Genomic DNA, 27,861 nt, shown 5'->3' with positions numbered 1-27,861 from the left:
TTTTCTGCTTTTGTGCACTTTACTTTTCAGTTTTCGTTGGCTGCCTCTGGCTGCCACTGCCTCCAGTTTCAGTTCGCTCGTAAACAGTTTTCGGGTGCAACTTTTGTGCGAAATTTATGCTTTCGTTCCGTATCGGTATCTGGGCACTTTTCGCACAAGTACATGCGACTTGGTCCTGGGAAATGGGAAATGGCCCTGTGCCTGAATCCCTGTGTGTGTGTGTGAGTGTGCCCCACCAGGTGGTGTTTATGGCATCCGTTCTGCGAGTATTGATGAAGGAACTCGGGCTCGCATCTGTAATTCAATCAGTGTCTATGTCTGGCTCCTCGTCCTGCTGCTGCCAGGATACTGTTCCTTTCGCCATTTGCCGCTATTGAGACTCTGTTTACGCAGCTCGTTCAGCTGGAATCGCCGTGCTTGTTGCCAAAAGGCAAGTGGCGAAAAAATACAAAAATATTTTGCAATCGCATCAATGCAAATAAGGTGGCAGAAGTTGAACTGCGGGAAAGGTAGCAAAATGTCCTGTTTCCTAAAATGATATGCGCATTTCTTTACTACTCAATGCGAGTTTTATTTAGGGAAAATATATTTTCGCTGAGTTTGTGTCCTAGCAGTTTAGTGATCCCTATCATTAGAGTTCTTTTTAGTTTCGATAAGGATTTTATATCGCGCTTTGGATCGAAGAATATTCAATGGCTCCCGATTTTGATAAGTTTTCCTCATATTTTGGTTTGGGCTTAACGATCTCGAAATTTAAGTCTGAGTTATACAAACGGCAACATTGATTATATAGATATGTAGAAATAACACTTTTTAACTTTACTAAGGACGTTCCAACAACCTTGAACATATTTACCATTGGGATAAAATCCTGTTGTCGCGTTAGTTCATTATATAGTTTATAATAATAATATAGTTTATTATATTATACACATTCAGGCGTGAAATATTTTCCATAAAATGAAGACCAGTTTTTCAAAAAAAAAAAAAAATAGATTTTCCTTTGCTATTCAAATTAAGTTTTTCACGCTCCCCCTGGGAGCTATGTACATTCCACCGAAGCTGCTGGCTGAGGCTTCCGTTTGGTAGCCGAACCACTTGAGTGCCCTGCTGTGGGCACGTCTTTGGCTCACTGATTGATTGATTAGGTTTTTGTTAATTACTTAACGCTCGAGCTGCGAGTGTCGCGACTCAGCGGCGCAGGAAAAACGCTTGAGTCGAGCGACTTGCGGCGCGGCATCAGCTGCACTTTTCGGCAGGATTGCTGGAAAAAGCTGAAAGTTTTCTTATCTAGTTGGGCGAGTTTCTCTGAATTAGTTATGCCCTCTGACGAGCTGATGGATTGGTTACGGGCGGAGATAGAAAGGTGGAACCCTCGAAGCACGGGCCCTATCGCGAATGCAATTTGTTGACGCATGTACCACGGCCACGCCCGCACGGAGACATGTTGGTGGGAAAACCTCGATGAACAAATAGAAAAATTGAAAAATAAAATTCACATTCACTCCGCAAGTCTTAAACGAACAAAATGCAATTTCTCAATTGCAGCTGAATTCGTTCCAGAAAACGGCCTGCCCCGACGACTCCGCACCGCATACACCAATACCCAGCTGCTGGAGCTGGAAAAGGAATTCCATTTCAATAAATATTTATGCCGCCCAAGGAGGATCGAGATAGCAGCCAGCCTGGACCTTACGGAGCGACAGGTGAGTGCTTCACAATGCAATTTATTCCGCTGCATTCGCACACGGCAGCGGAATTCCATTATTCCGCTGACAAATTGCTCACAGCCAGTAGTTCAGTGTGCTCCCTCCCCCCTTTTGACTCTTTTAATTGCACACACCTGATCGGAACTCAAACTAATCCCATCTCGGTTGCAGGTAAAAGTTTGGTTCCAAAACCGCCGCATGAAGCACAAGAGGCAAACGCTCTCGAAAACGGACGACGAGGACAACAAGGACAGCCTCAAAGGTGACGATGATCAGTCCGATAGTAGTAAGTAAAGCACATATAAATATATACATACATATATGATTGGTTGTACAATAACATTTAAGAGTTGGTTAGCTTTATACATTATATTATATTATTCTATTCAGAAAAGGAAAACATTTGATTGGGAAATACTAACCGTTAATGCATATTAATATAAATATCAGACATAATGTTTTCAATTCGTTGACCCTAAAAGGATTCAGAGTCCAAAGAAAACTGTACCAAAATTTGAACTTGCTCTTGGGCTCTACCAACAAGTTGTTCCACTTTTACTTTTCGGTTTTGCATGGTTTCGCTTCTGAGGCTTTTACGCTGAAGTAAGAGATGGTGTAGCTTATCAATCATTGTCAGAGCATGGGATGGGATGGAACGACTTTTGGCTGGGCGACCCTCGACGTGCTAACCCCTTTCGCGTGAGAGTTCCGAGTTGGTTCTCGACCCTCCGCTCTCCTCTAAGTCTCCCACTTACGAAAACAAATCATCAATATTCCTGGCCATATACCTACTGATTTGCTTTCATCCTATCCTCCCGTGAAATGCAGACTCCAATTCGAAGAAATCGTGTCAAGGCTGCGAACTGCCATCCGATGATATACCCGATTCCACGTCAAATTCCCGGGGTCACAACAACAACACGCCGAGCGCCACCAACAATAACCCGAGTGCTGGGAACCGTAAGTTTTATTATAAAATGTGGTAACATTTCTAATAATATTTTTAAAATGACCAGTGACTCCAAACTCGTCCCTGGAAACGGGCATCTCCTCGAACCTGATGGGCAGCACCACCGTATCCGCCTCAAATGTGATCAGCGCCGACTCCAGTGTGGCATCTAGTGTTAGCCTGGACGAGGATATTGAGGAGAGCAGCCCCATAAAGGTGAAGAAGAAAGACGATGGTCAGGTGAGTCAGTCATCTATAGTGATGGAGTTTCTAATTAAAACTTAGGATTATATGAATGAAACAGCTTAAATAGAATGAATTATATTTCTGATAATTTTAGTGCGAACTCTAAGGAGACAATACAATATTTTGGTAGCAATCTAACAATCTTCAATATATATATTTGAAGAATATATATAAAAATCTTGTTTATTTTATTAACAAATTGGTTTAATACTACACTTCAGGTCATCAAAAAGGAGGCGGTCTCCACCTCGTCGAAAGCCTCGCCTTTTGGTTATGAAAACTCCACTCCCAGTCTGGTCAGTTTTCGACGGGATTCAGATGCCTCCGCTGTCGGAAATGCACCCACCAGCAAGGCGGTCGGCAAGAAACGCTTTCAGAGTGCCGCCAATGCCATTGCCACGCCCACGCCCCTTTCGGACAGTAATAGTGGAAACGGGAGTGGAGGCGGCCCAGCTGGCGGCTACTTTCCAGGCTATTATCCTAGTCCCAAGCAGCAGCAGCAAGTGCAGCAGCAGCAACTGCACCCGCAACAGCAGCAGCTGCCGCAGCAGCAGCCGCAAGACTACTACGGCAAATACGATATCGAATTCGCCGCCTCGCCGCACCACAATCCGCACAACAAGCAGCAGGCGCTGCACGGCGAGTACCTAAGTCCCAAGCCAAGTTCAGCCAATTTCCACCAAAACAGTCAACAGCAGCAGCAGAACGACCACTTCTATTACAACTACAACGACACCAACGGCACTCCGTACTTGAACCACCAGCAGCAGCACCACCACCACGCACAGCACCACCAGCAGCAGCAGCACCACCAAAACCATGTGGCCGACTTTGAGGGGCCTGTCAACGGACCCAGCAACTTTAACAATGGCGCCTACTACGACAACATGAGTTTTCAACAACAGGCTCAAGCTCACCAACACCAAACGGTGGTCTTCCAACAGCAGCAGCCTCACCAGCCAGCGGCGATTAACCACCAGTAAGTAGCAAGATATCAATCACGATATCTGCTTTATATGCAAGTTTAAAGCATGCCGTTTTGTTAATTCTGTCGATCCCGCTGTTCAACATGAGTTTTTTGTATAGAAATGCCAATGAATGTCGGGCTTATATATGCACAAGTTCCAAGTCGGATATATAATCATTTAATGACTAGTTCCTGGTGCCGTAATCTTAAATCGATATGTTTTACATTTTTAAACGATATATCGTCTTAAGTTAACATTTGCTTATTTTGGTTATTTTTGCGATAGAAAAAAGTAGTTTTTTAATATTTAAATTTCAGACGCTTTCAGCATAACTTGGCTAAAACATTTTAAACGCCTATGCAGACTTGTTTGAATAAATTTAATGATCGTATGCATGCGAAAATATACAAATTTATTTCATATACTTTTGTTGAGATAATATTATATATTTTTAAGTTTTCTGGACATTGTTCTTTGCTTAACCATCCATAAAATAAAACACATTCCAGCACTGACATCGTAGCTAGTACACAAGCCATACACGGTTTTGGTCTTCGACAAAAGTTAGCCGAAGAGCAAACCACTTGCTTAGGGTGTCACAACACCCAGATTCTGTCAGCTATTAATGCTCCTGCGATAATCTTTTTGCGTCTAAGTCGATTATTTGCCCATTGAAAAACGTAATTTTCAAAAATGATGTAAACTATTCAGTGGTTTATCTAAAAATGCCACTCATTTAAAACTGTAATTTTCTCATTAGGCAAATCTTTATAACTGTACGCAAAAAACTTTTCTTTCTTATGTTATTAATATTCACAATCAAGACATATATTTTTTTAATAATTTAAATTTTATCAAAAAGAATATATCTTTATGTTTTTGCTTTAAAAGGAAATACTCTATGCAATAACCTGCACGTCTGCTATTTTGACCACGAGCTCTGATCCTTTCTCCTTTTTATCTCGCTACAGGCACATGCATCACCTGGGAAATGGGGAGACATACAGTGCTCTAGGCCTACAGATGGAGAACTGCGAGGGCTACAACAACTTTGGGGCCGCCGGAACCGGTGGTGGGTACTACGAGGCGGGTCAGCAACCTCCTATTCCGGCCACCCACGGCCATGGACACCATCCCCACCACGTGCAGGTGCCGGCTCAGGCGCATGCCCCCATCCACGCCCACCACAATTCTGCCGCGATTCCCGGAGGAGTGGGAGTTGGACCGCCCCCCTCGCATATCCATGGATTCGCCATCAATGGGGGACCGGCTGTTCAGGGCCAGGCATTCGGAAACAACGGAAGCACTGCAGCTGGGACCGCTGCGATCAGTGGTCTGGAGAACTCCAATAGCTCGGACTTCAACTTTCTGAGCAACTTGGCCAACGATTTTGCGCCGGAATACTACCAACTCAGTTAGTTCATGTAGGAAGTACGCCAGAGGCCAGTGTAAATATTTGTTAGCCTAATTCGCCGCGTGGGCGTGAGTCTTGTATTTCTATTCAGTGTCGTAGCGTCGTAAGCACATTGTCCTTAGCACATATCTGTACATAATAAGCTATTCCTCTTTTTAGTCTAATCAAATCGAAACTGTTATGATTTTCTATTGGCTTCAAGTCAGATGATGCTCTATCTTAAAATTCCAATTAGAACTACAACAGACAACAAAATTGTAAATAGATAGAAAAATTAAACGACTTTCGCACAAGTCCACATCAATGATTATAAATTACTGAATTATCTTTGATAAACTCGGTTTTTGTATATATCTGAAGTAGCTTAAATCAAAAACGTAAACTGTCAATAAATCTTATGTAAAATTATAAATAAAAGTTTGGATCGCTCTGGATCCAAGTGCAATTTCTCAATGAAAAAAATTTAATTTAATATCTTAAGGCACTCTCAGTTATTTTGATGTTTGTCATGTTCGTATGTTGATCTAAATTTTTCCATAATAGTAAACAAATATATATTATAAATATGACTTAAAATAATGGAATAGATATCTTTGTAAGGAAAAAGAATAAAAAATAAGTAAGACAAAAAACTTTCACAATAAAAAAATCTTACAGAATACTAAAGACGACTTGGGGTTGTATGACGGTTGACATTAACTTAAGTTGCTAACATTTTCTTGGCTACAGTCGGTGCTCAAAAATGTATTTTTTTTTTTTTGAGAAAATGGCATTGGCAACAATATTACGGTTGGTATTTGCAATCTAATTTGCACTTCAAGGAAATCAACAAGCCACCAACCACAACCGAGATAGGTGCACCGAGTAGGCGTTACTAAAATCTATTATAATTGCCCGACTCGAATTCGAAGCTCCTATATTTCTCAGATGAACGGAGTGCACAGTGATCACCAGATTTCGAGTTACAATTAAATCCTTGAATTAGTAATATATATTGATAGTGCTTTGAAAAGTTTTGGAGTTTCTCTAGATTATGCTTTGTTTTGTCTTTAAAGGGTAATGTAATCCGTTCTTATGTCCACTGTAAACTCCCTGAAATCTTAAAATAATAAATTAGCACGAAAGTAATAGAGAGATCTCGTTGTTTCGATAAATATTATCTACCAAGAAAAATGTCTAGGCCACGGCTCTTGAGGAGTTTGTATTTTGTCAGGCTCATCCTTTTAGGTCATTATCAAATCTACAAGCTGAAATTGCTGGAACTAGTTAAACATGAATCTAATATCTTATTCAAAGCTAGAGCGAAATACTTCAGCTATCTCAAAACCTCAAAACCTTTTTTAATTTAAATTTAATTTGGTATTTTGGTGATTTTAATCCCATCGCTTTGAAATTTAAACCATGCCGCTGTACTAGGTCACAGTGTTTCTCCCGTGGAGCCTTTAAATCGGTTATAGACTAACCCCAAGGGCAAGCCTATCACTTTTTTTCCCGACATCAACTTTTTAGGCCTTTTTATTAAACTTTTATTAAAGTATTTGGCATTTGAATAATAACATTTAATTAACATCACCACATATGTACACATATCAGACTAGTGTTTCTGTTACTTTTACAGCATTGTTATCTGGCAAATATTTCTACATAACCTATACATACATACATTGTACACAATATTTATCCAAGTTTCCCACAACGTTCACCCAAGTTTCAATCCTTCTTTTTAAATTGTGTTGATGCTTTGAAAAGGAAACTTTATCCAATTTTTAATTTCTGTTTCCTATCACATGGTTATTGTTGTTTTTTTGCATAGCTTTGAAATCAATATAGTGTAACGATTAAAAGTCCTCCGAGTTACGTCATTAAGTAAGAAGATTTCTTTTATCCCTGATTGCACTGCAGGGATCTGAAAAAACAACTAATGCCTTCACACAAAATTTTTAACAAAAGACTAATTTTGTTAAAGCTAAAAGCTTCTTGTATTTTAGTAATTCAATGAAAAGAATTTTAATAATTATACTTGTACTCGTAAATTGCAAGGGTGTACAGGATTCGTTGGAAAGTATGTAACAGGTGAAGTGGCCACGCCCACGATTTAGAAAATGATTTTTAATTTCGTTTAATCGTTATTGCTTAAAATGTATCATATATGTTACGGGTATCTGATAGTCGAGGCAATCGCCTATATCATTGTTTTTCATTTATTTCTTTGGACATCTGGAGAAACTTGCATGAAAAATTGGTTATATATACAAATATATTTGGCAACGATTTTTAGGTCTCAGTTGACTTATGTTTTAAAATAATCAAATGCTGGTCGATATCTTAGAAAAAGAATGTCAAGAACCAAAACAAGGAAAAATCTGTTCCAGCATTTGGACAGAGTTCACCTGTTATCAGTAGAAGACTTGATCACAACTCGAAAGAAATTAAAAGACTGCCCAATCTTAAGAGATGTAAAGGATTTGGTAAGATGGATTGTAAAAAATTTGCTGGAAAATACTTTATCGTAAGCATTGCCATAAGATCAGGTATCGATAAACTCTATGGAATGGAATGGAATGGAATGCCGTGGTTTTGACGTCTATTATAAAAACTTATTTGCAAAACCTTACACAAAATGGTAGTTACTTATGAAGGTCACTGCATCTCAGCAGTCAAAAAACCGAACTCATTCATAAAACTAAGCTGTTTGCGTTTGCTTGAACATTTTGAAAAGTTTGAACAATCACAGCAAGTTTCATAGATACATCATTTCTATTTAATAATTCTAATTAGTATGATTCTATACGAGTTTTTTGGAAGTGTACTATTTGTAGTCAGTCTATTCTATTGTTTAAATACAAAAAATTAATGGTAATAGGTACGAGCAAAGAGGGGAATGGGAAAGCCGGTCACTGAAGTTCCATTTAGCAAAATCAAATCGAAATCCGGCAAACGAAAAAATCGTTTATATTATATATCCGTTAATTGCTTTTATAAGCACACATGAATATTTCACACCGATCTGATTATGATTTATTATTCGTTGATAGGATTGGCCAACGTCCAGACCCGAATCGAACATCATAGATATCTCAATGGAATGGAGCGATTGAAAGAAAAAATTCAATTTGACTTTAAAACTTTGGAATTTTGGAATTTGGAATTTCAATGTCGCAGCCTAATTCAATTAATTGGCCACACAGCCACTCTAATTTAGCCCTCACGAAGCAAAAGTAATTACAATAAATTGTATTGCTTCGTGAATCGAATTGAGCCCCAGGAAATACATATCCTTTGGATAGGATACAGTGATATAACCTTTTTAAATGTGAAATATATTTTTATATATATAGAAGTCGTTCGTAAAACTATAACAATAAAGAGCTGGGCAATGTGGAATGTCAGTTCTCAGGGGTGGTAGGCAACAGCGGGGGCGGCGTAGTGGGTGGGAGCAGCATAGGTGGCATATGCAGCGGGGGCAGCATAGTGAGCCACTGGGGCCACAGTCTTGACCACAGCAGGAGCAGCGTAGTGGGCAACTGGAGCCACGGTCTTGACCACAGCGGGAGCAGCGTAGTGGGCGACAGCAGGGGCGGCGTATTGGGCAACGGGAGCGGCGACGGTCTTCACAACGGGGGCAACGGCGACGGCCTTGACCAGGGGCTCACGGTTGACAACGGCGTTGAATCCGTTGATGGGATCGGCGGTGTACTGGACGATCCTCTTGTAGCCGTCAGCGTCGATCAGGGAGTACTCTCCGCGTACCACATCTCCATCGCGCTCCTCCACCTGTCCCTTGTTGTCACCGGTTAGCTTGTCATCGACTCCGTAGGAGAAGCGGTACTGGGGGTGGGGGTCGTACTCCTCGGCGGCCTTGACCACGACCTTCTGGGCGACGGCCACGGGGGCGTGGGCGTAGGTGGCCACCGCTGGGGCAGCGTGGTACACCTGTGGGGCGGCGATGGGGGCATAACCGGCGCTGGCCACGGCGACGAAGGCGAGGGCGAAGACAAACTGGGGAACATATTCGTTAGAGAAACGGGTTCTGGTGGGATACCACAGGACTCACCTTGAATGCCATTTTATAGGGTTTTTGGATTCGTGGGTTAGTTCTTTGCGGAAACGGTGCTGATGGCTGAATGATACGGTTTCTGGCCGGCCAGCGGTTTTATAGCTCCCGCTTGCAGTTTCTGCTCAGGTGAAGCAAGGTGCTTACGCTTGGCCTTCTGAATATCATGCTCCAAATTAGCGCGAAGTCACCGCTCTGCGAAGTCAACGGCAAAGTCGGCAGAGACGCCGGCAGAGAACCAAGAGAGGAGAAGGGATTTGCGAATGCGAGATGCAGTCCAATTATTTAGAAAGGATTCGGCGGATTCGCGCGGTGCCCACGTTAAAATTGGTAGTTGGGAATGGATTGCATCTGCTAATAGCGTTTCGATTATCCAAGATATTTTAAGGATGGGATCGTGGATGTCTGGTGGGTGGCCTTGATTCCCACAGACTTCGCAAAAGGGCATTTATTTTGAATGAAGCAGCGATTTTCTATATATTGTACAAAAATAATGCATTGTGTAATATATTTTTAACGTTTATGTTCTAAGACCCATAAATGCCAAACTCTTAAATGTGTATCTGATAAATTATTATCTGAGTGTAAATAGAATGTTAGGTATTTAGATGTAGCTAAGTAGTTGTGTTCCTTAGGACACTAACGCAGACCCAACTTAGCTTTTAGTTTTTAGAACCACAGTTTTTGTAGTGTCAACCAATTTCAAAAAATATTAATCTTTTTTCAAGAGTTTTTTCTTATCCAGCACAGTGTAAAGTTCATTCAACTCTTTAAGATTGCAAATCCGTTCGTATAATTATAATCATATATGTATAGAGTATTTAAAGAATATCAATCAGATTGCACAGTGAACTCTAAAGATTCGAAAATCTTTAAAAAAACCTAATCAAAATTTTGCGATTTGCTTTGTAAGAAAAAAATATATGATCAGTATATCTTCTTAAAGCGATCTTATACAGCGTTATATAACAAAGTAATTAGCCACACATTGCGGCCGGCAAAGCCCTTTCGGTATTACGCAAACCTTTCCCCAAAGATCTTTCACTCTTTCGGTGCTGACGGGTTTAGAATCTGTGGCCACAAGCATTTGCACACCCACTGAGCTTAGCGCCACGAACAGGAAGTACAAGTTATTGCCCGACAACAATCGCAGTCGAGAAGCATTTAATATATTTCGCTGTCACCGCGAAAATAACACGTGCTGTCGGCGTATTGGGCCAAAGCAGAGCAGAGCTGGCAGCTTGATTTACTATAAAAGTTGTCGATCGGACACAGAAAAGTATCATTCGCAGATCCAGTTCACTTCTGTAAAGAACTACCAATCAGCACTCCTAGCAACATGGCCTTCAAGGTGAGTCATCTCGATGGAAATCCGGGATCAACTGTATACGAAATTCCGGTTGGATATCTAACGCTCTTGAATTTAGTTTGTCTTCGCCCTCGCCTTCGTCGCCGTGGCCAGCGCCGGTTATGCTCCCATCGCCGCCCCACAGGTGTACCATGCTGCCCCAGCGGTGGCCACCTACGCCCACGCCCCCGTGGCCGTCGCCCAAAAGGTCGTGGTCAAGGCCGCCGAGGAGTACGACCCCCACCCCCAGTACCGCTTCTCCTACGGAGTCGATGACAAGCTAACCGGTGACAACAAGGGACAGGTGGAGGAGCGCGATGGAGATGTGGTACGCGGAGAGTACTCCCTGATCGACGCTGACGGCTACAAGAGGACCGTCCAGTACACCGCCGATCCCATCAACGGATTCAACGCCGTTGTCAACCGTGAGCCCCTGGTCAAGGCCGTCGCCGTTGCCCCCGTTGTGAAGACCGTCGCCGCTCCCGTTGCCCAATACGCCGCCCCTGCTGTCGCCCACTACGCTGCTCCCGCTGTGGTCAAGACCGTTGCTCCAGTTGCCCACTACGCTGCTCCTGCTGTGGTCAAGACTGTGGCCCCAGTGGCTCACTATGCTGCCCCCGCTGCATATGCCACCTATGCTGCTCCCACCCACTACGCAGCTCCCGCCCACTATGCCGCCCCCGCTGCCACCTACACCTCGTACTCGGCTCCCGCCGTCGCCTACCACCACTAGATCCTGGCTAAAATCGACGCTGTACATATATAGAATTGTTGGCTTTATTATAACTGTTCATTTATTTATTGACAGCACCAATAAAAAAATGCATACAAAAATGTAGACATATATCACGAAAGACTAGAGTGTTTTGTGTTGCTTATTCAGAGGTAAGTTCCTGGCAAAGGACTCTCAGAGGTCGTTCACATTGTCCTGTTCTGGTTTGCATTATTTATGTGCTTGTTTTCATAACGAGTTCTTGCCTTCAGTGTGCGAAAAAGTTCACAGACATCGTAGGAGCCAGCCTCGCCGAAGGATTCTTAGGAGCATTAGGGCAATGCAATTCTTGTGGTGCTTTTGGTGGTGCAGTCTGGACTTTTGTTAAGCTATCCTTCAGGGATGCTGCCAGGGGCAACGAACTTCGTTGGCCTGCTTGATGATTTCGTTACGAATGCGGATCTTGATCCTGATCCCGATCCCCTGTCTGTCTGAAGGGCAGACAAATTTCTGGGCTTTGTGTCGGTCATTTCCATTTAAATGGCAGGACTCGTCCACCGCAATGCAAAGAGAATCCCTTTGTTGTTAATTTTTGTAATATAAAACGGAAATTATGGGGTCATGACTTTACTTGCCGGGTGATAAATGGCCGGGTGATAAAATGGGCCATCCCGGCCAGCCGGGCTACATGGGCGTACGGCCGGACCCCAACTATTCGGGTACCTATAGCTACCAGAATGACGGAGCAATCATCGGCAGCTCGATGGGCGTTGTGATCATTCTTCATTATTTACTAAAACGTAGAATGATTTCTACTGGAAGGTGGGATGTTGTCGGAATGAATTAGTTGATTTGATTTTGGTACGCCCAGAAGGCTCATTGAACATTAAAAAACCAATTTTATTTCATAATAGTGAATGTTTAAAATATTTTGTAAACGAAGCAAATTTGATATTCAAATGTCGCAAGAAAAATCGGATATTAGCCACATGGTAATCCTGTGCATAGACGCCGTGGGTGGCCCTTGATAAGCTCATCGTTTAAGGTATGATCCGCGAACATGACGGCAACTATTAAATTAAAAATGCATGGGTTGAGATAACAGCAAGTGGCAGTGGTAAGTAATCTTCGCATCAATGGTATGATTGGTGTGAAACAGTTAAAAGGCAGGTCACAAACAATTTTTTAATCAACGTATACATATTATTTACAGAAGATTCAGATTAACTTCGGATTTAGAGGTAAGATATATTTAAAAGTTATTTCGTCCATATGGTAAAACTCTTCTTTCTTTCCCAGAATTAGCTGATAAGCTCGAAAAATTTGGATGTACTAAAATTTTTGTACAATTATTTGCCAATTTTAAGAAGCTAAAATTATAAGTGGGGGAGCTGAGAACTGAAATTCTGACTCTTTTTCAAGTTTGAGTCTGAGTTTTCCCACAGCTGCCATTGAAACTTTAGGGGAGCTAGGCAGCGTGCACCTGTTGTTTTTTCTAAAGAACGATTCTGAATTTAGGGCTCAGAGTTCTGAAGGTGCCGTCCAAGGTCAGACTTGGAGTGTAATCTCAGCTAGCCAACTGCTTCCTTCGACATCACCCTTTTTTGAAGCCGAAGTCCGACTAATCAAGTGGAAGATTTCTGATTTTGGGTGCTCCGGCTCGTCGATACGCAGCCAAAACCCTTCTCAACTTAACCATCGTCATTCTCATCCAGAGAGCAGAAAACAACAATGCAAACTGACAATGCAACCGGGCAAAAACAGAAAGCACAAGCCCGAGGAAAACAAAGGGAATAGGGACAAAATCAAGAAACATGCCCGACGAAGTGAGTTAAAGGATCGTCGAACCTCAGCAGGGTAAACAGGCTTTTGATCGCCGACTTTCGTATAAATAGCAGGCAGGGGCTCCTTGTTGGCTCATTCAGTGTTTTGAGTTGAGTCCGAGAGGTTCGGGAACAGGAGCAGCTTTCGATCGCGCCTTAGGGTCAGTCAGACCAATCCAGCCATCAAAAACTCATCTTTGGATACAATTATTCTGGATACAGCCTGCATCCGCACACCCAAATGGCAGATACGTAGAGGTAACTACTTGGCATGAGTGTTAAATTGAAATTTACAATAAAATATTTTGTTGATAATTTAAATTTTGTATGCATAATTTAACTATTACTATGTTTTCAGATTTAACCCTTCTGTATCGGCCTTGCAGTTGCTAGCTGAAGATAACAAAAAAACGTATGGACTCGGCTACCACATCCCACATCAACACCCAATTGTTGACTATGAACACCCGGATCCGTCCAAGAACTAAGAGCTAAGGCTCCATCGGGGCTAGCACCTGGCCAGAACACCTATTGGTACTCATCACGGAACATTGAATCGTTGGAAGGCCGCACAACACCGCACATCAGCCATCCACCACCCATCCATCCATCACCCACCAAACGTCGTTTCGGCCCTTTGGACAAAATTTACATTTGAGTTTAAGTTTAGGTGTAAACAATAAACAAAAAACAACAATAGGCTACCAAAAAAAGAGAAAAAATCCCATAGTGTATTTATTTTTCGGGTTTCTATCTGAATTATATCGGCTTATTCGTTGGATTGATCAGATTGTTAGACTATGATCAAGAACTTTGTCAGATGCTTAGTTAAACGCCAACAGTTTATCGAACTCGTGGTTGCAAGCTTTTTAAAAGGTTCTGGAAATCCTTTTATTTCTTAATTTTTATGATTAGTAGTTTTTTCAGCAAGGTATTATACAATTCTGTTGAATATTTTCAATAACTATCCTGGACACACCCATGTTTTGTACCTTATTCGTCACCTCTGTGACTTTTACTTTGCTGTGCGATCTTAAAAATAGTACTCAAATATTTCGTTATTATCTTACAAGAAAGGCCACAGTACGAACAATAATTTATGTGTATCAAGGTCAGGTCCGGCAGCAAAGCCTATAAACTGTATGTGAGCCGATTGCCACCAGAAGAAATCCAGCAAACAGTCAGCAGATTTCAAAGGTGTACGCACAGGTGCTGCTGCTGTTGGTGTGGTGACTACTGCCAAAATTGAGACATGAATAAAAAATGGTAAGTGGACTGGTTTCTGTGCAAGTTTAATTGGCATTATTCGAGTCGCCGGCTGGACAGTGGTTACTCCGCACTGTAATCGACATAAACTATTTCCAGCTTAACCCTTGGTAAAGTGCGCTCGCCGATGATTAGGCCAAACAAGTGCCAGTACTCAAAGTGCTCGGCTCGAGTGTTTCCCTCGGAAATTAAGCAAACTAAATTGTAATTAACAGACGTTTTTTCAACAGTTGTCCAACAGAGACAATGCCTTCCAGTTAGCCGGCCGATGACGGTCAGCAGGCTACCGAAGTGATTACTTTTATTATTTTCAATACAAATTCGTTCCGTTGGAATTTTTTAATTCGGCGCAGCATTGACCCCACAGTGGGAATCGTGGCTGGTCAGGGGCGGAAAAGTCTGCTAATTAAATTAAGCCGATCTGACGGCCACTCCTACTTCCTATCTCTCGGTCTGGCATATCCTTCGGGGATACGGCTGTGCCACGCATATACATATTCCAACATTATTTGGGTTTTAGCCGGCACTCGACTTCGACACCCGGACACCCGGACATCCAAACAGCTCAACCAATTTCCAGCAAACACTCGGCCCGGTGATCAATCTTAAATTTTCACCGCTTCTGTCAGAAATGTGCGTAGTCGACGACATGGGACGACATCGGCATCATGTGGCTTAGTTGTCCTGGTCCAGCACCTCTCTCCCAAATACCTTAAAACGCTGACAGGCAAAACCCAAAATGCTGGTTGACGAATGAGGCCGAGGCGGGTGAGTTTTCTCTGGGGAAAGTCGCAAGAATACCGTCTGCATGCACCCGAAAAACTCCTCAAATGAACCATGAATGGCGGCATATTTAATAATAAAATATTGTCAAATATTTTACTGCTTCTTCTAAGTGTAAGAACGCCATTTCTTAAATGCAAATACATCTAGAAATATTTAATAATATTTACATATTCAAACATATCTCCAGACTACCAAAGAAATGCTATCATTACTCTTTCGGACGCAATTAAGTCCACTTCTACTAAAAAATTATTGGTAAAGATATGCAACATGCATTGGCAAAATGCTTTCAGGTAAGCAAATGCTTAAATAGACAAATATATATGAGCTCCTGAAAGAAGAGACTTAATTTAATTTAAAAATATATATGATACTGGCTTGGTTTTAAATGAGTGCTTTTGATTTTTGTTTTAAATAAATAAATATAAATAAATAGAAATGTTGGCATGGTAAAGCTGAGAGACATTTCTTGATTAAATCAATTATAAATATAAACAACGAGCTTTACATATTCCTTAGGCATTAAAATATATGAAATAATAAAAACTTCTCGTTGAATTTAAACTCCTCGCGAAAAGAACACATTTGATCGTTACGTGACTAAGCACGTAGGATAGTAGCTAGTAACTAGCTTCCGGTTGGTATTTCATTTTTCTATCTAACGGATCCAGTTTACCGGCATTTCCCTTTCAATTTTAGCACCCATTCCTACGATGACTTGGTGGAATAGAAGCAAACAGGAACTGGTTTGACTCGCGGTCAGACGCACGTCAGACGAGATTTGAATCGTTATTATAATCTCTAGACTCATTGTTTGATTGTCGAATAATGAGCTCGGGCCTTTTGCACAATAGTGAAATGAAACTAAATTTAATTGATGTGAATTGAAACTCAAAGTGAGTGACTAATTAAATTGGCCTTAAGCGGTCAGTGCTACCAGGACTTGATTTTCAATATATAGATATAGATTAGTCGTAACAAGTTTCCAGTTAAGATATTAAATATCCAGGTGGGTTTTTAGATAAAATTCGGGCAAATATTTAATAGCTGGCTTCTTTGATATTAATATTTATAATTGGTTACGAGTGTGAAAAAGATATTGTCAAAAAGCTTGCAGTCCAAATAAACGTTACGGTAAACAATTATTATATAAATTAAAAAACCTACATTGTGCAGTTATTGATATATGTTTTTATCTATTTTTTAAATGTACCACAAGTGATTCAGTTTAGCCAAAGAAAACATATAATTGTGATACATTTGATTACTTTTTCTACTTTGGCCTTCTATTGCAATTCTTTCGTCGCCAGCCCCCGCACAATATGTTATTACATCACTTGGTCGCCGGTTGAGTCACTTTCCTGCCCAATTCGACTTCGACCATGATTGAGCACTTACCAATGCCACAATTATAGCTGTAAAGCTGAGAGCAGAAAGCTTCAACCTGAAAGCTCAAAGGTGATCATGCATCTTTTTTGGGTCATTTACCATGGGGAGGATACATGTACATATACATATGTATTTCTCTATTTTTACCGATTGTGCGCGTTTGTGTCAAGTGCAATGCTGTTCATCGATCAAGCAGCGATTTATTGGGTTACTTACATGACTTGAGTGTGCCCCACAACCGCAAGCCTCAATCCCCGGATCTTCAAGCCGATGATCCGCGGTGGGTTGCTCGCTTAAGTCTTTTGTTTGTAACGACTTTGGTTGCTTTGTCCGCTATTCCCCGTCCGTTTCCCATTCATAACAATAGCGAAATGGGTGTGACTCGTGGGTGCAAATCTTTTTGGGTAAATCTAGCGATCGGCGGAGAAGGAGGCATGCAAATGAATTACGATCGAAGTGATTTTTGTAAGCAACCGAGTTAAAAAGTGAAAGAAAGGCCGGCGGGGAGACAATGGGCCAACGAAAATTTCGTCTATAAATACAAATGCATCGGCGGTTCAATTATTATTCAAAGCACGCACTCCACAGAAGGAGGACACAGTCTCGCTTCTTTCGCTCTGCAATTTGCCAACCAACCTCAAACGCTCGCCAAATGGCTTTCAAGGTAAGCCAAGGCTGATGTAATTTGCACCTTGGCAACAGACTATACTGTTTTCTTACCATTCCAGCTCGTTGCTCTGGTTTCCTGCTGCCTGGCAGCCGTGTCCGCTGGACTTATCCCTGTGGAGCAGCACGACCAGCATCCCCAGCTGTACCAGGCCCACCAGCCCCAGCATGTGATCTACCAAAAGCAGCACGAGATCCATCCTCACGGCCATGAGGTCTATCCCGATGACCCACATCCCAAGTACAACTTCGCCTACGATGTGCAGGATGCGCTCTCCGGAGACTCGAAGAGCCAGGTGGAGTCTAGGGATGGGGATGTGGTGCAGGGAGAGTACTCTCTGGATGATGCTGATGGCTTCCGTCGTACTGTAAAATACACCGCCGATTCCGTCAATGGATTTAATGCCGTTGTGCACCGCGAGCCCCTGGCCCATGTGCACCACAAGGTGGTGGCTGCAGCTCCTGTTCAGTACCACCACGCTCCTGCCGCCGCCGCTGCCGTCATCAAGAGCTACGCCTCCCCTTCCCAGGCTTATGTCGCTCCCACCTACGCAGCCCCTGCCTACACCGCCCCCGCCTACGCCACCCACCAGGCTGAGCAGCCGCAGGAGCGGGAGCACCAGCAGCACCACTATGCCAGCTACGAGTCCCCTGCCCACGCCCAGGCCGCCCACGAAGGACATGAGTACTACCACCACCAGTAAGGAGTTTCCAGCCACAGATCACATGACAAGCGAAAGTATTATTGTGCATCCCATTATGAGAACTCATTTAGCTCATTAACCTAGTTCTGTTGATTAGTCGTAACCTGTTTGTAAATATTCTCAATAAAACTTTCATATATCTATGTAATATGATTTGTTATGACTTTTCAGGATCTATAATATGCATTATTTTGGGATAATTAGTTTAAGAAATATATCATTCTTTCCGAAAAGAAACGTAAATTTATAAGATTACAGTAGTTCTTTTAAAAGAAATTTTGTAAACTATGTTACTTAAAGATTCAACTTTTTTTAACAAAGTCAAACTGTTTTTTGCTTGACTTGAAAAATGCACTTAAAAATAGACTAAATATTGGCTTTTAGCCAAGTCGGATTTCTTTGGTACCTAAACAAAGTTTCTCAAAAAAACCTTCGAGACTTTGCCACTGGAATGTCAAGGACAGATCACTGCCAAAAGCTCGAATTAATGATTCGCATTATTTCATATCAAAACGCCTTAAGCTGACCTGATGAGGAATGTATTCATACGGAATCGTGTTCTCTTGGGATTACATTCAGCAATATCCATCTGAAGCCAGCTTGCCGATCCATGTGAGTCTGCAAACGCCTTATAAATGAAAAGTGCGTACAAAAAGAACAATTGACATTAATTTTATGAAGTGTGAGATTTACATTTTAAGCACTTGGCTAGTATTTCCCGATTGGTCATGATTAGCGTGGTAATTTAGCGCGAATATTTGTCCGTGCTCGATTTTCGCACTTCAATGGAGAGGGGTAAATCGAGACCGGTTTTTAGACTTGCCAAAATATCCGGTAGCAACAATCGCACTTTTTGCAATTTTAATGTCGCACACAAATTGAATCTCAAATTACTTGGGACATATTTGCTGGTATCAAGTCCGACAACAACTACTTATACGACTATACAGGCTCTGCCGCTGACTCGGACCCGAAATATGTGTGTCCAATTGCGGCCAACAAATAATTTGCTCCACATTTCCCACACAAAGGTCTAGCGCAACCACATTAGCCAGACCTCTTGGCCTTTCGCTCCTCTTTGTTGGCCAGCTGGGTTGCTCGACTTGGGCTTGGCTTTGGCAACGGTTGAGTGCCGGCACACGGGGGATAATAATCGACAGCCTCGGCACTGGCCAATGCCCACCTTGGATCCCATTGAAATCACAACATGTGATATTTTGTTAAATACGCTCAAAAATTATGGTATACTTTTTTAAAGCTTAAAGAATCTACCTTAGGTGAACCTAATTAGCTTGAATTATGCTCTGGTTATTTGCGAATGAAAGCGTTCCGGAAACTATAAGATTTGTGTAATTTTCATCAGGATCCGGCTCCCTGTGTGTCAGTCTGCTCATATGAACTACGAGATATCGAACTTATAAAACTTGCTGATGATATCTAAAGCGTATCTGATAGTCTATTATCAACTGCATATTTTATTAAGCTTAGTTTGATTAGATAGACGCGCAGGGTATAAACATATCATACATTTTTAAAAAAATATTTAAAATAATATTGTTATATCTATAACTCTCAAGAATTAACTTTTTTATGTTGACTCTGTTAGTTTTAATCATAACTTCATCAATACCCTATCAATATAAAAATATCTAATGCAATCAAAAATATAAGCTGATGGTTTTAAAATTGCACATATTATTTAAACAAAATATTTGAGATTTTTTTTTTATTTTTGTAAAGATTTTGCAGTATTTTTTATAGGTATTAAATATGGCTAACACATCTAATTGAAACACATTAGAATGTCATTAATGAAGACGCTATCTCCTTGACTCAATTTTATCCGGATAAAACAAATCCGAAATTGTTTCAGCTGCCGTTGATGAAAATAGATGATCAATAGATGAAAATAAAAAAAAAAATTTTTTTTAATATTTGTGTGTATTTGTAGGAGGCAATTGTAAAACTATAACAGTAATGGGTTGAGAAACGTAAAATGACAGTTCTTAGTGGTGGTAGGCAACAGCGGGGGCGGCGTAGGAGGTGTAGGTAGCAGGAGCGGCGTAGTGGGCAACTGGAGCCACGGTCTTGACCACGGCGGGAGCAGCGTAGTGGGCAACCGGAGCCACGGTCTTGACCACAGCGGGAGCAGCGTAATGGGCGACAGCAGGGGCGGCGTAGTGGGCAACGGGAGCGGCGACGGTCTTCACAACGGGGGCAACGGCGACGGCCTTGACCAGGGGCTCACGGTTGACAACGGCGTTGAATCCGTTGATGGGATCGGCGGTGTACTGGACGGTTCTCTTGTAGCCATCGGCGTCGATCAGGGAGTACTCTCCGCGGACCACGTCGCCATCGCGCTCCTCCACCTGGCTCTTGGAGTCTCCGGAGAGGGAGTCCTGAACATCGTAGGCGTACTTGTACTGGGGATGGGGATCGTACTCCTCGGCGGCCTTGGCAAGAACCGGCTGGGCGTGAGCAACGGCGACAGGTGCTTGGGCGTAGGTGGCCACGGCGGGGGCGGCGTGGTACACCTGCTGGACGGGCAGAACACCGGCGCTGGCGGCGGCGATCAGGGCGAAGAGGGCGATGAACTGAAAGAGGGAAAGCAGTTAGGATGTGGGTCTTTGGCGGGGCTAAGTCCTCGGGGCGAACCTTGAATGCCATTTTGATTTGGATTGATTTGGCTGCTGCTGCTGCTGCTGTTGGTTGTTGGAAGGCAAAATGAACTGTGAGGGCTACTGGGCCAACACTTGGCTTATATACCGAGATGGAGCTATTTCTTCAGCTGCTGCTACCATTGAATGGCCGAACTCGCTTTTGCCGGCGGGCCACGCTCTTGGCGTAATTAGTGCAATTCATTTATGCTAAACGTGTGTGGAGAGGGAAAAGTGAAGCTTGAAGGCGTGCTCAATCTTTGTATCTCTGTGTTTTGTCATCAAATAACTTCAATTTATCCGAGAGAAACGGAGAGCGTGCGCTGTGACATCACTGCTTACTAAATCCAGTTAGCTTACAAGACAGTTAATATTGTGGCAAAAAGGTCGCTTAAAAAGATATTAACTCAAAACATCTAAATTATCGTAGCTTTATTAAATTAAAATTATTATTTTTTATCACCCACCTTTGGTTTCCAAAATTTGAAGATAGTTCACAGGCGAACAGCTTTTTAACATGCTTAAAACTTTTTTTTGTAACATATTTGTAATATTTTATGTAGGTTAATAAAATTATACAACTTTGTAGGAAATGTGTTTTAAATACATAATAATCAAATTATGATCCCAACATAAAATATTCATTATACCTCACCAAGACAAACCTATGGATACAAACTCAAAACGTATTTAATAATTTGACTAGCAAATATTTAAACAAATAAGATCAGAACTTTTATTCCCTTTTTATAAAAAATGGGTTCAATTATACACACTTACTTTGTTGTACTTTCCAAAAGAAAAACAACAAAATTGAATAAGAAGACTCCAAGTTTAAGGAAAATAGTAATTAAAATTGGCTTGGCGTAATCAATTAAGTGCAGCTGGTTATTTCGACCGATCGAAATTGGCAGAACTGAAGAAGGTGCGTGACAATTTTTACATGCCACCGGCGCCGCTCGAGGTGATGCGCCAAAAATGAATTCCAATTAGGTGTCATCAATGTCACCAAGTAGCGTATAAAATAAACGGCCCACAATGGGTCAGACATTCAGTGTTTGGCTTCGGCTCAAGACAGCAGTTAATCAAATTCATCCAACTACAATGGCAGCAAAGGTTTGTGCTACCAATTGGAGGATAAACGTTCCGGGGGACTACTAGTGGATTACCAGACTGCCTTCGCCTTTTTATCTTGGAAAAAAAAATCCTAAAAAGAGTGTAATTTATTCCGCAGATTGTTATCGCTTTGGCTCTGTTCGCCGTGGCCCATGGCGCCGTCCTTAGAACTGCTGCTCCAGTGGCAGTGGCTTCTGCTCCGGTGCCAGTTTTGGCCAAGACCGTTGAGTTGGAGGAGGTTGATCCGCATCCTCAGTACACCTACAGCTACGACGTGCAGGACACGCTTTCCGGCGACAACAAGGGGCATGTGGAGGAGCGCGATGGTGACGTGGTCCGCGGCGAGTACTCCCTGATCGACGCCGATGGCTTTAAGCGCACCGTGACCTATACCGCCGATTCCATTAACGGATTCAACGCCGTCGTCCGCCGTGAACCCCTTGCCGCTGTTGTGGCCGCCGAGCCGTTGCTGAAGGTTGCTGCCCCATTGGTCAAGGCCGCTCCAGTCGCCCCCATCGCCCCTGTCGCCTTGGCCGCACCAGCTCCCATTGTGCGCTCCGCTCCAGTGGCCGTCGCTGCTCCTCTGATCAAGTCCGCTCCCCTAGCAGTTGCCGCTCCGTTCGTCCGCTCCGCCCCTCTGGCGGTGGCTGCTCCCGCTCCCGTTCTGCGTACCGCTGCCTATGCCACGCCTCTGCGGTACACCGCCCCTGCGTACACCGTCGCCCAATTGTAAACACCCATGCGACCGCTGTTATTTTGAACCCTTGTTTTGTTTCTATGATAATAAAATGTGATTTGATATGTTAATTTGAATTGTGGTTTTATTTGGGCTTAGAAATTAAGTTATATTTTTACCAACTCAATTGAAATTCAGTTCAAGCATATTTCAAAGCTTTCTTAATTGTTCCCATGATTTGACTAGTATCCGTAAAAACTCTTATTTAATCCATCAGTTTGCTTTTAAGCAGACTAACTTATTCTTGATTCTTGAAGTGTGCATTGAAATATATTTATTATTATCGTCTAATGTGCTTTTCAATTCAAAGTATGTAATCAGTGTAGGTCAGTTCCAAGCGTTTTGAGCTGCCCGGTAACATGATATACCACTCAAGGCAGAATGGTGAAAGCATTTAATTCGCAATAGGCACCAAAATCCGAGGGTCTCTCCCAAGACACTAAGCCGCACTAGATTTGGATGCGGATTGCATAAAAGTATCTCTGGCCCCCGGCGTGGGCAGTTGTAAGTGCCCATATTCCAGTCGATAAAGTAATAAGGTAAATAGCATAGCGGTAATACAATAATAAATGTATAAAATAAAAAGTGACAAAAATGATTTGCCCAACAGCGAATTAATCAGTTTCAATTCGTTATTCGCATTTTGCTTTGCACACGTTCAGTGGGTATAAAAAGCAAAGCTCGTGTTCCAGTAAATCATTCCACAGCTTCACCGTCTTCGCAGCAGTTAACGGATAACCACCACCAGCCCTCCTCCAAGTCCAGAGCCATGGCCTTCAAGGTGGGTAATCCTTACATGAATATCCGATCCTTTCAATTACCCCTCTTTTCTCCCACAGTTCTTCGCTGTTCTCGCCCTCATCTCGGCCGCCAGTGCCGGAGTTCTTCCCGTCCAGCAGGTGTATCACGCCGCCCCCGCCGTGGCCACCTACGCCCAAGCACCTGTCGCCGTTGCCCACGCCCAGCCGGTTCTGACCAAGGCCACCGAGGAATACGATCCCCATCCCCAGTACAAGTTCGCCTACGATGTCCAGGACTCCCTTTCCGGAGACTCGAAGAGTCAGGTTGAGGAGCGTGATGGCGACGTGGTCCATGGCGAGTACTCCCTGATCGATTCCGATGGCTACAAGCGCATTGTCCAGTACACCTCCGACCCGGTCAACGGTTTCAACGCCGTCGTCAACCGCGTTCCCCTGGATCACGTGAAGACCGTGGTGAAGACCGTGGCTCCTGTGGCCGTGGCTGCTGCCCCTATCCCAGTGGCCTACCACCAGCACCACTGAGGAACTCTCCTACTGATTTGTTGAATCCGTTTGTAGATCAAATAAATTGTTGAATATTTGTAAGCTGAAAGAAATCGAAACGCATTTTTCTTTACGTCTTGTAAGGGATCTCGCTCATTAGCAGGCATTAGTCAATCAAAATATTATACATATATTTATATATTGTATTGTTAAAGTAAATTCGTAATATTGAAAAAATCTAAGAATTACAAGTTACACAAAAGCACCCAGTAAGCAACTTAGATGACCATCAAGTGGGAGCCCGCCTGGTACCAACGAAAAACGTCACTGGAGCTGCTTACTCTGCATCACCTTGGCTCCTCTTAAATCCCTCTCCAGCATATGCACTTTGTAATCAATTTTCTGCCGGTAATAAGTCATTAAGGGCCCAAATTGATCAGGCGTTCGCGTCCGACCCATTTTACACCAATCAACGAAAATTGGGGTAGACATCCGATCGGAAAGAAACGCATCGATCGGAACATTTCAATAAAACCATCTGCGTCGAAGGCTTATTGAATTTAATGCATGTAATGCGGTCCGCTCTTGAAAACCAGTTAAGGTCACTATGCTGCAGCTTTGAAGTGGCCAGAAACCTTTCGCCAAGTCCCTCGATTATTGGGGTCCACTTGAGAATGATATACGCGACATCATGGGACCCAAACTACATATTCTCCTTATCTGACCAGCCAGCCGACTTTCCAGCCCGAACAAGTGCAAATATGCCAAGGTACCTCAAAGAGGACAGTAAACAGTGGACAACATACAACGGACGACGGACGACGGACGACGGACGACGGACGACGGACAACCGACGGCGAGGGTTAAGGTCAAAGTCAGTTGGCATTGTTAATTACCGTTGGAGCGAACGGACTTGGCTGCCCATTTCCATTCCCATTCCCATGTTTAGCATGTAAGTACATCGGCCCAGAGATTCACGCCACCAGTTCAGATTTAATGCCAGCGCGCATGCGCAACTCGCGTCGAGGCACATAAAGTTAACCAGGCGAATTACAATCATGCTCGTGTCGCATTGAAACCAAACCAGACCAGACCCAAAAGCCCCGCTTACACTGGCTCCATGAATGAGTAAACGACTTTGGGGCTTCCCTCTTTCAATTTCAATTTATATGCGCTGGAACCACTTTATGGACCTTACTTCTGCCGTTGTTTTGTTGCGCATTTGTTTGCGTTCTTTGACGTGTTGAACTGCGGTTTCGCTGTCCACTTATGCGACATTACTTCATTGTTTCTTTATTGCGGCAGTGAGTGCTATTTTGTCAGTATCTTTCGCTTAACACGCGTTCTTTCTTTCAGCGACGACCTTGAAAATGGTCGTGGGAGAGTGAAAGTGAAAGTTTCGGTTGTAGCCGACCAGAAGTGAATTAAATGAGGATTTTATCTGATTGTAATGTTGTGAATGTGGCAGAGAATAACACAATTTATATGATGGGAAACAAAAGACCGTATTATTTTCACTTCTTTTCAAGAGTATTAATTTGTGAGGGCATTATAGAACAATTTTAGAAAGTATATATGACAGTATATATGACAGTATATATGAACAAGCTTATATGTATGTTAAAAATGCTCATATCAAATAATTTGTATCAAATGGTCCAAGTAAATGAGTAATTTAGTTAAACGTTTTTATTTGTCTAAGAAACACAAAAATTAGTATTTTCAACAAAAAATGTTTCCTAAAAATCGTCGAAAATATTCCAAATCTTTTATCCAAGCTTTTAAAGTCAATTTTTTTCTTTAATGTTTCCATAATCTTATGTGTTATGTAAATTTGCGCCCCTACAGATAAGAATTTAAATGTAGATTGGGACATTCAGTCGATTGTCATACTTATAGGTGGTTCTAATATCTTTCGTTTGTGTCAAAATAATGGTTACGGACAGCAAAACTGCAGGGTTGATTAATTGCAGTATTAACACTCTAACCCGACAGATCTATATCCTGTATAGGTTATAGGTAATGAAGCACACGCATTGCCAAACATAATAGAAGCCAACTCGATATTCATTCAATTAGATCACATCCTTTATTTCAGTAACAACTAACGGCAATTATCGGGTCGTGGTGGCCTATTCCTGAGCATTTCAATAGGCGTACGAGATAAGAGGCGAAGCGAACTGGGTCTTGACGATGGCGGGTCCAGCGGCGACCAGAGGAGCGGCCTTGACGACGGGCGCGGGGGCGGCGTAGGCGAGGGGAGCTGGGGCGGCGGCGTAGGCGAGAGGGGCTGGGGCGGCGGCGTAGGTGGTGGTCAGGGGGGCGGCACGGACCACGGGGGCAGCGACGGCGGCACGGACAACTGGGGCTGGAGCGGCAACGACGGCAGCAGGAGCGGCGGCAACGGCGGCCACCAGGGGCTCACGGCGCACCACTGCGTTGAATCCGTTGATGGGATCGGCGGTGTAGTCCACAATGCGACGGTAGCCATCGGCGTCGTTCAGCGAGTACTGGCCCTGGACAACGTCGCCCTCGCGGGTCTCCACCTGGGTCTTCGAGTCACCAGAGATGGCGTCCTTGACGTCATAGCCGTAGGTGTACTGAGGATGGGGATCGTACTCCTCAACCTGGGCCACGGCGGCCAGTGGAGCGGCGGCGGGAATGATGCCAGCGCTGGCCACGGCGATGCAGGCGGCGAAAAGAATGGTGAACTGCAATTGTTCAAAAGAGTTTCTCTAATTAGTTTGACTATCTAATACCGAGGGTTGTTCTTTTCAACTAATGAAGCATTTGTTCAAGCATTAGTTGCAGCTCCAAAAATGTAATAAAAGTGGGCAAATCGATTTCATTGAACTGATTTAATAGTCCTCTATGTTTTCGTCACTGATTCATCACTGTCTCCAACACTTTAGAACTGTGTCCTTACTTTGAATGCCATTTTTGGTTGTTTGGGTTGCTCTAGATACCGAATTTGGTGTTGAACTGATTTGAACAGCGTCCAACTGGGGCTTTTATACCGCCTCGATGGCACTCTGCCCGGGTTCGGTGTCAGCGACGTGCACTTGCGTCACAGAGCCACGCCGCTCATATCAAATGCGAGACGCTCAAGACTAGAAGCGGCTCTTGCTGGTGCGGTTAAGGGGAGCATTGTGGGGGACGAGCGGGCCATAATTTGAGGTAGGACGGCGGTGGGCGGCACGCTGCCAAGGCTGCGCGGTGACAAAGCCGCGGCGAGCATAATGTCTTCTTGATTGAATTGGACTTGAGCGGGCAGCCCAGCCGAATTAATATTGGCCTCAGAAGTCGCATACCCGAACGTGCACTTGGGGTACGGGTCCACGTCCACGTCCCCTGCCCCAGAAACCCCCACCACCAATCGATCCAGCAGTAATGATGATCGGCTGCCATTTGCTTGCGCTTTCGAAAAGTGATCGCTCGCTAATAGCCACCATATCGTATGCAGCGCATGCGCAAATGCATAACAACGGTTTTTCAAATTGGCTGTGCACTTGCCGGCCGAGGCACCCATACCGATTTCCAATCCCAGTCCCCTGGCCAGCAGATTTCGAGTAACCCCACCGCCCCACCGACGACCTTAAACGTTTGTTTACGCTGGCTGTCGCTCCAGTTGAACGCTAATTGGATTTCGAGCTTAACTTTAGTGCGACACCTCACTTCCGAATGCCCACCCAAAAATAACAGAAGTGATTGCGGATGTTTTGGCGGCATTTGGAATGCCCATGACACGACTTTTAATGTTCTTACATGTTGCTTTGGAATCACTATTGTTACCCTCTATAGGATAACCATACTCGTTATGTAGAAGCTTATGTTGTTATAAATGGAAAATATATATAAGCTATAAGTTCTATACCATATAGTATATATTTTTTTTTCTTCTCTCTTTTTATTTACAATCTGTCTTAAAAAAGTATAAGAAGTAAATTGTATAATTAATCTTAAATTAACAGAGGCAGTAGTTATCCATTAAACCCTACTACATACCCTACTCATATTATGTTTTAATACTTAAAACCTGTCGGGGAGATCTAGCACGTGAAATCTTTTAAATCT

The 27,861-nt window shown here is 43.1% G+C and overlaps 8 protein-coding genes and 1 long non-coding RNA gene across 12 annotated transcripts in view, besides 2 other annotated features; 6 read left to right on the top strand and 3 right to left on the bottom strand.

The window, feature by feature from the left end:
• The window catches only part of pb (proboscipedia), a 34,264-nt gene extending 28,565 nt beyond the window's left edge, over positions 1 to 5,699 (top strand). For 2 of the 4 annotated variants that reach the window (NM_206439.2, NM_206441.2), the window contains 6 exons: positions 1,564 to 1,706; positions 1,881 to 1,995; positions 2,538 to 2,669; positions 2,726 to 2,898; positions 3,126 to 3,883; positions 4,844 to 5,699. In NM_206439.2, coding sequence (NP_996161.1) covers positions 1,564 to 1,706; positions 1,881 to 1,995; positions 2,538 to 2,669; positions 2,726 to 2,898; positions 3,126 to 3,883; positions 4,844 to 5,291 — 1,769 coding nt within the window. In that variant the 3' untranslated portion in view covers positions 5,292 to 5,699. Of the gene's footprint in view, positions 1 to 1,548; positions 1,707 to 1,880; positions 1,996 to 2,537; positions 2,670 to 2,725; positions 2,899 to 3,125; positions 3,884 to 4,843 lie in introns of all 4 variants that reach the window. The other 2 variants (NM_206440.2, NM_057321.5) reach the window with 1 other exon arrangement.
• Positions 5,700 to 7,440: 1,741 nt separating this feature from the next.
• Positions 7,441 to 7,478: a mobile genetic element.
• Positions 7,479 to 8,595: 1,117 nt separating this feature from the next.
• On the bottom strand, positions 8,596 to 9,415 carry Ccp84Aa. The gene is made up of 2 exons (NM_141426.2): positions 9,341 to 9,415; positions 8,596 to 9,285 (listed from the first exon to the last, which is right to left on the bottom strand). The coding sequence occupies exons 1-2, from the start codon at positions 9,350 to 9,352 to the stop codon at positions 8,680 to 8,682; spliced, it is 618 nt and encodes a 205-aa protein (NP_649683.1). The 5' UTR covers positions 9,353 to 9,415; the 3' UTR covers positions 8,596 to 8,679.
• A 1,206-nt stretch (positions 9,416 to 10,621) lies between these two features.
• On the top strand, positions 10,622 to 11,531 carry Ccp84Ab. Its single transcript, NM_141425.2, has 2 exons — positions 10,622 to 10,691; positions 10,768 to 11,531. The coding sequence occupies exons 1-2, from the start codon at positions 10,680 to 10,682 to the stop codon at positions 11,419 to 11,421; spliced, it is 666 nt and encodes a 221-aa protein (NP_649682.1). The 5' UTR covers positions 10,622 to 10,679; the 3' UTR covers positions 11,422 to 11,531.
• A 1,803-nt stretch (positions 11,532 to 13,334) lies between these two features.
• Positions 13,335 to 13,939, top strand: lncRNA:CR33938 (long non-coding RNA:CR33938). Its single transcript, NR_002492.2, has 2 exons — positions 13,335 to 13,481; positions 13,582 to 13,939. It is a non-coding gene; the product is annotated as a long non-coding RNA:CR33938 (long non-coding RNA).
• A 3,288-nt stretch (positions 13,940 to 17,227) lies between these two features.
• Positions 17,228 to 18,351, top strand: Ccp84Ac. Its single transcript, NM_141424.3, has 2 exons — positions 17,228 to 17,328; positions 17,393 to 18,351. Exons 1-2 carry the CDS (start codon positions 17,317 to 17,319, stop codon positions 18,032 to 18,034), a joined length of 654 nt encoding a protein of 217 aa, NP_649681.1. The 5' UTR covers positions 17,228 to 17,316; the 3' UTR covers positions 18,035 to 18,351.
• Positions 18,352 to 19,971: 1,620 nt separating this feature from the next.
• On the bottom strand, positions 19,972 to 20,767 carry Ccp84Ad. Its single transcript, NM_141423.4, has 2 exons — positions 20,690 to 20,767; positions 19,972 to 20,628 (listed from the first exon to the last, which is right to left on the bottom strand). The coding sequence occupies exons 1-2, from the start codon at positions 20,699 to 20,701 to the stop codon at positions 20,041 to 20,043; spliced, it is 600 nt and encodes a 199-aa protein (NP_649680.1). The 5' UTR covers positions 20,702 to 20,767; the 3' UTR covers positions 19,972 to 20,040.
• Positions 20,768 to 21,740: 973 nt separating this feature from the next.
• Ccp84Ae lies at positions 21,741 to 22,612 on the top strand. Its single transcript, NM_141422.3, has 2 exons — positions 21,741 to 21,807; positions 21,926 to 22,612. The coding sequence occupies exons 1-2, from the start codon at positions 21,796 to 21,798 to the stop codon at positions 22,538 to 22,540; spliced, it is 627 nt and encodes a 208-aa protein (NP_649679.1). The 5' UTR covers positions 21,741 to 21,795; the 3' UTR covers positions 22,541 to 22,612.
• Positions 22,613 to 23,259: 647 nt separating this feature from the next.
• Ccp84Af lies at positions 23,260 to 23,897 on the top strand. The gene is made up of 2 exons (NM_141421.2): positions 23,260 to 23,324; positions 23,383 to 23,897. Exons 1-2 carry the CDS (start codon positions 23,313 to 23,315, stop codon positions 23,824 to 23,826), a joined length of 456 nt encoding a protein of 151 aa, NP_649678.1. The 5' UTR covers positions 23,260 to 23,312; the 3' UTR covers positions 23,827 to 23,897.
• A 1,562-nt stretch (positions 23,898 to 25,459) lies between these two features.
• Positions 25,460 to 26,771, bottom strand: Ccp84Ag. The gene is made up of 2 exons (NM_141420.3): positions 26,714 to 26,771; positions 25,460 to 26,498 (listed from the first exon to the last, which is right to left on the bottom strand). The coding sequence occupies exons 1-2, from the start codon at positions 26,723 to 26,725 to the stop codon at positions 25,935 to 25,937; spliced, it is 576 nt and encodes a 191-aa protein (NP_649677.1). The 5' UTR covers positions 26,726 to 26,771; the 3' UTR covers positions 25,460 to 25,934.
• Positions 26,772 to 27,691: 920 nt separating this feature from the next.
• Positions 27,692 to 27,861: part of a mobile genetic element that runs on past the window's edge.

Source organism: Drosophila melanogaster, chromosome 3R (assembly GCF_000001215.4).
Source record: "Drosophila melanogaster chromosome 3R".
NCBI lineage: Eukaryota > Metazoa > Arthropoda > Insecta > Diptera > Drosophilidae > Drosophila > Drosophila melanogaster.
This window is presented reverse-complemented; position numbering and strand designations above follow the sequence as displayed.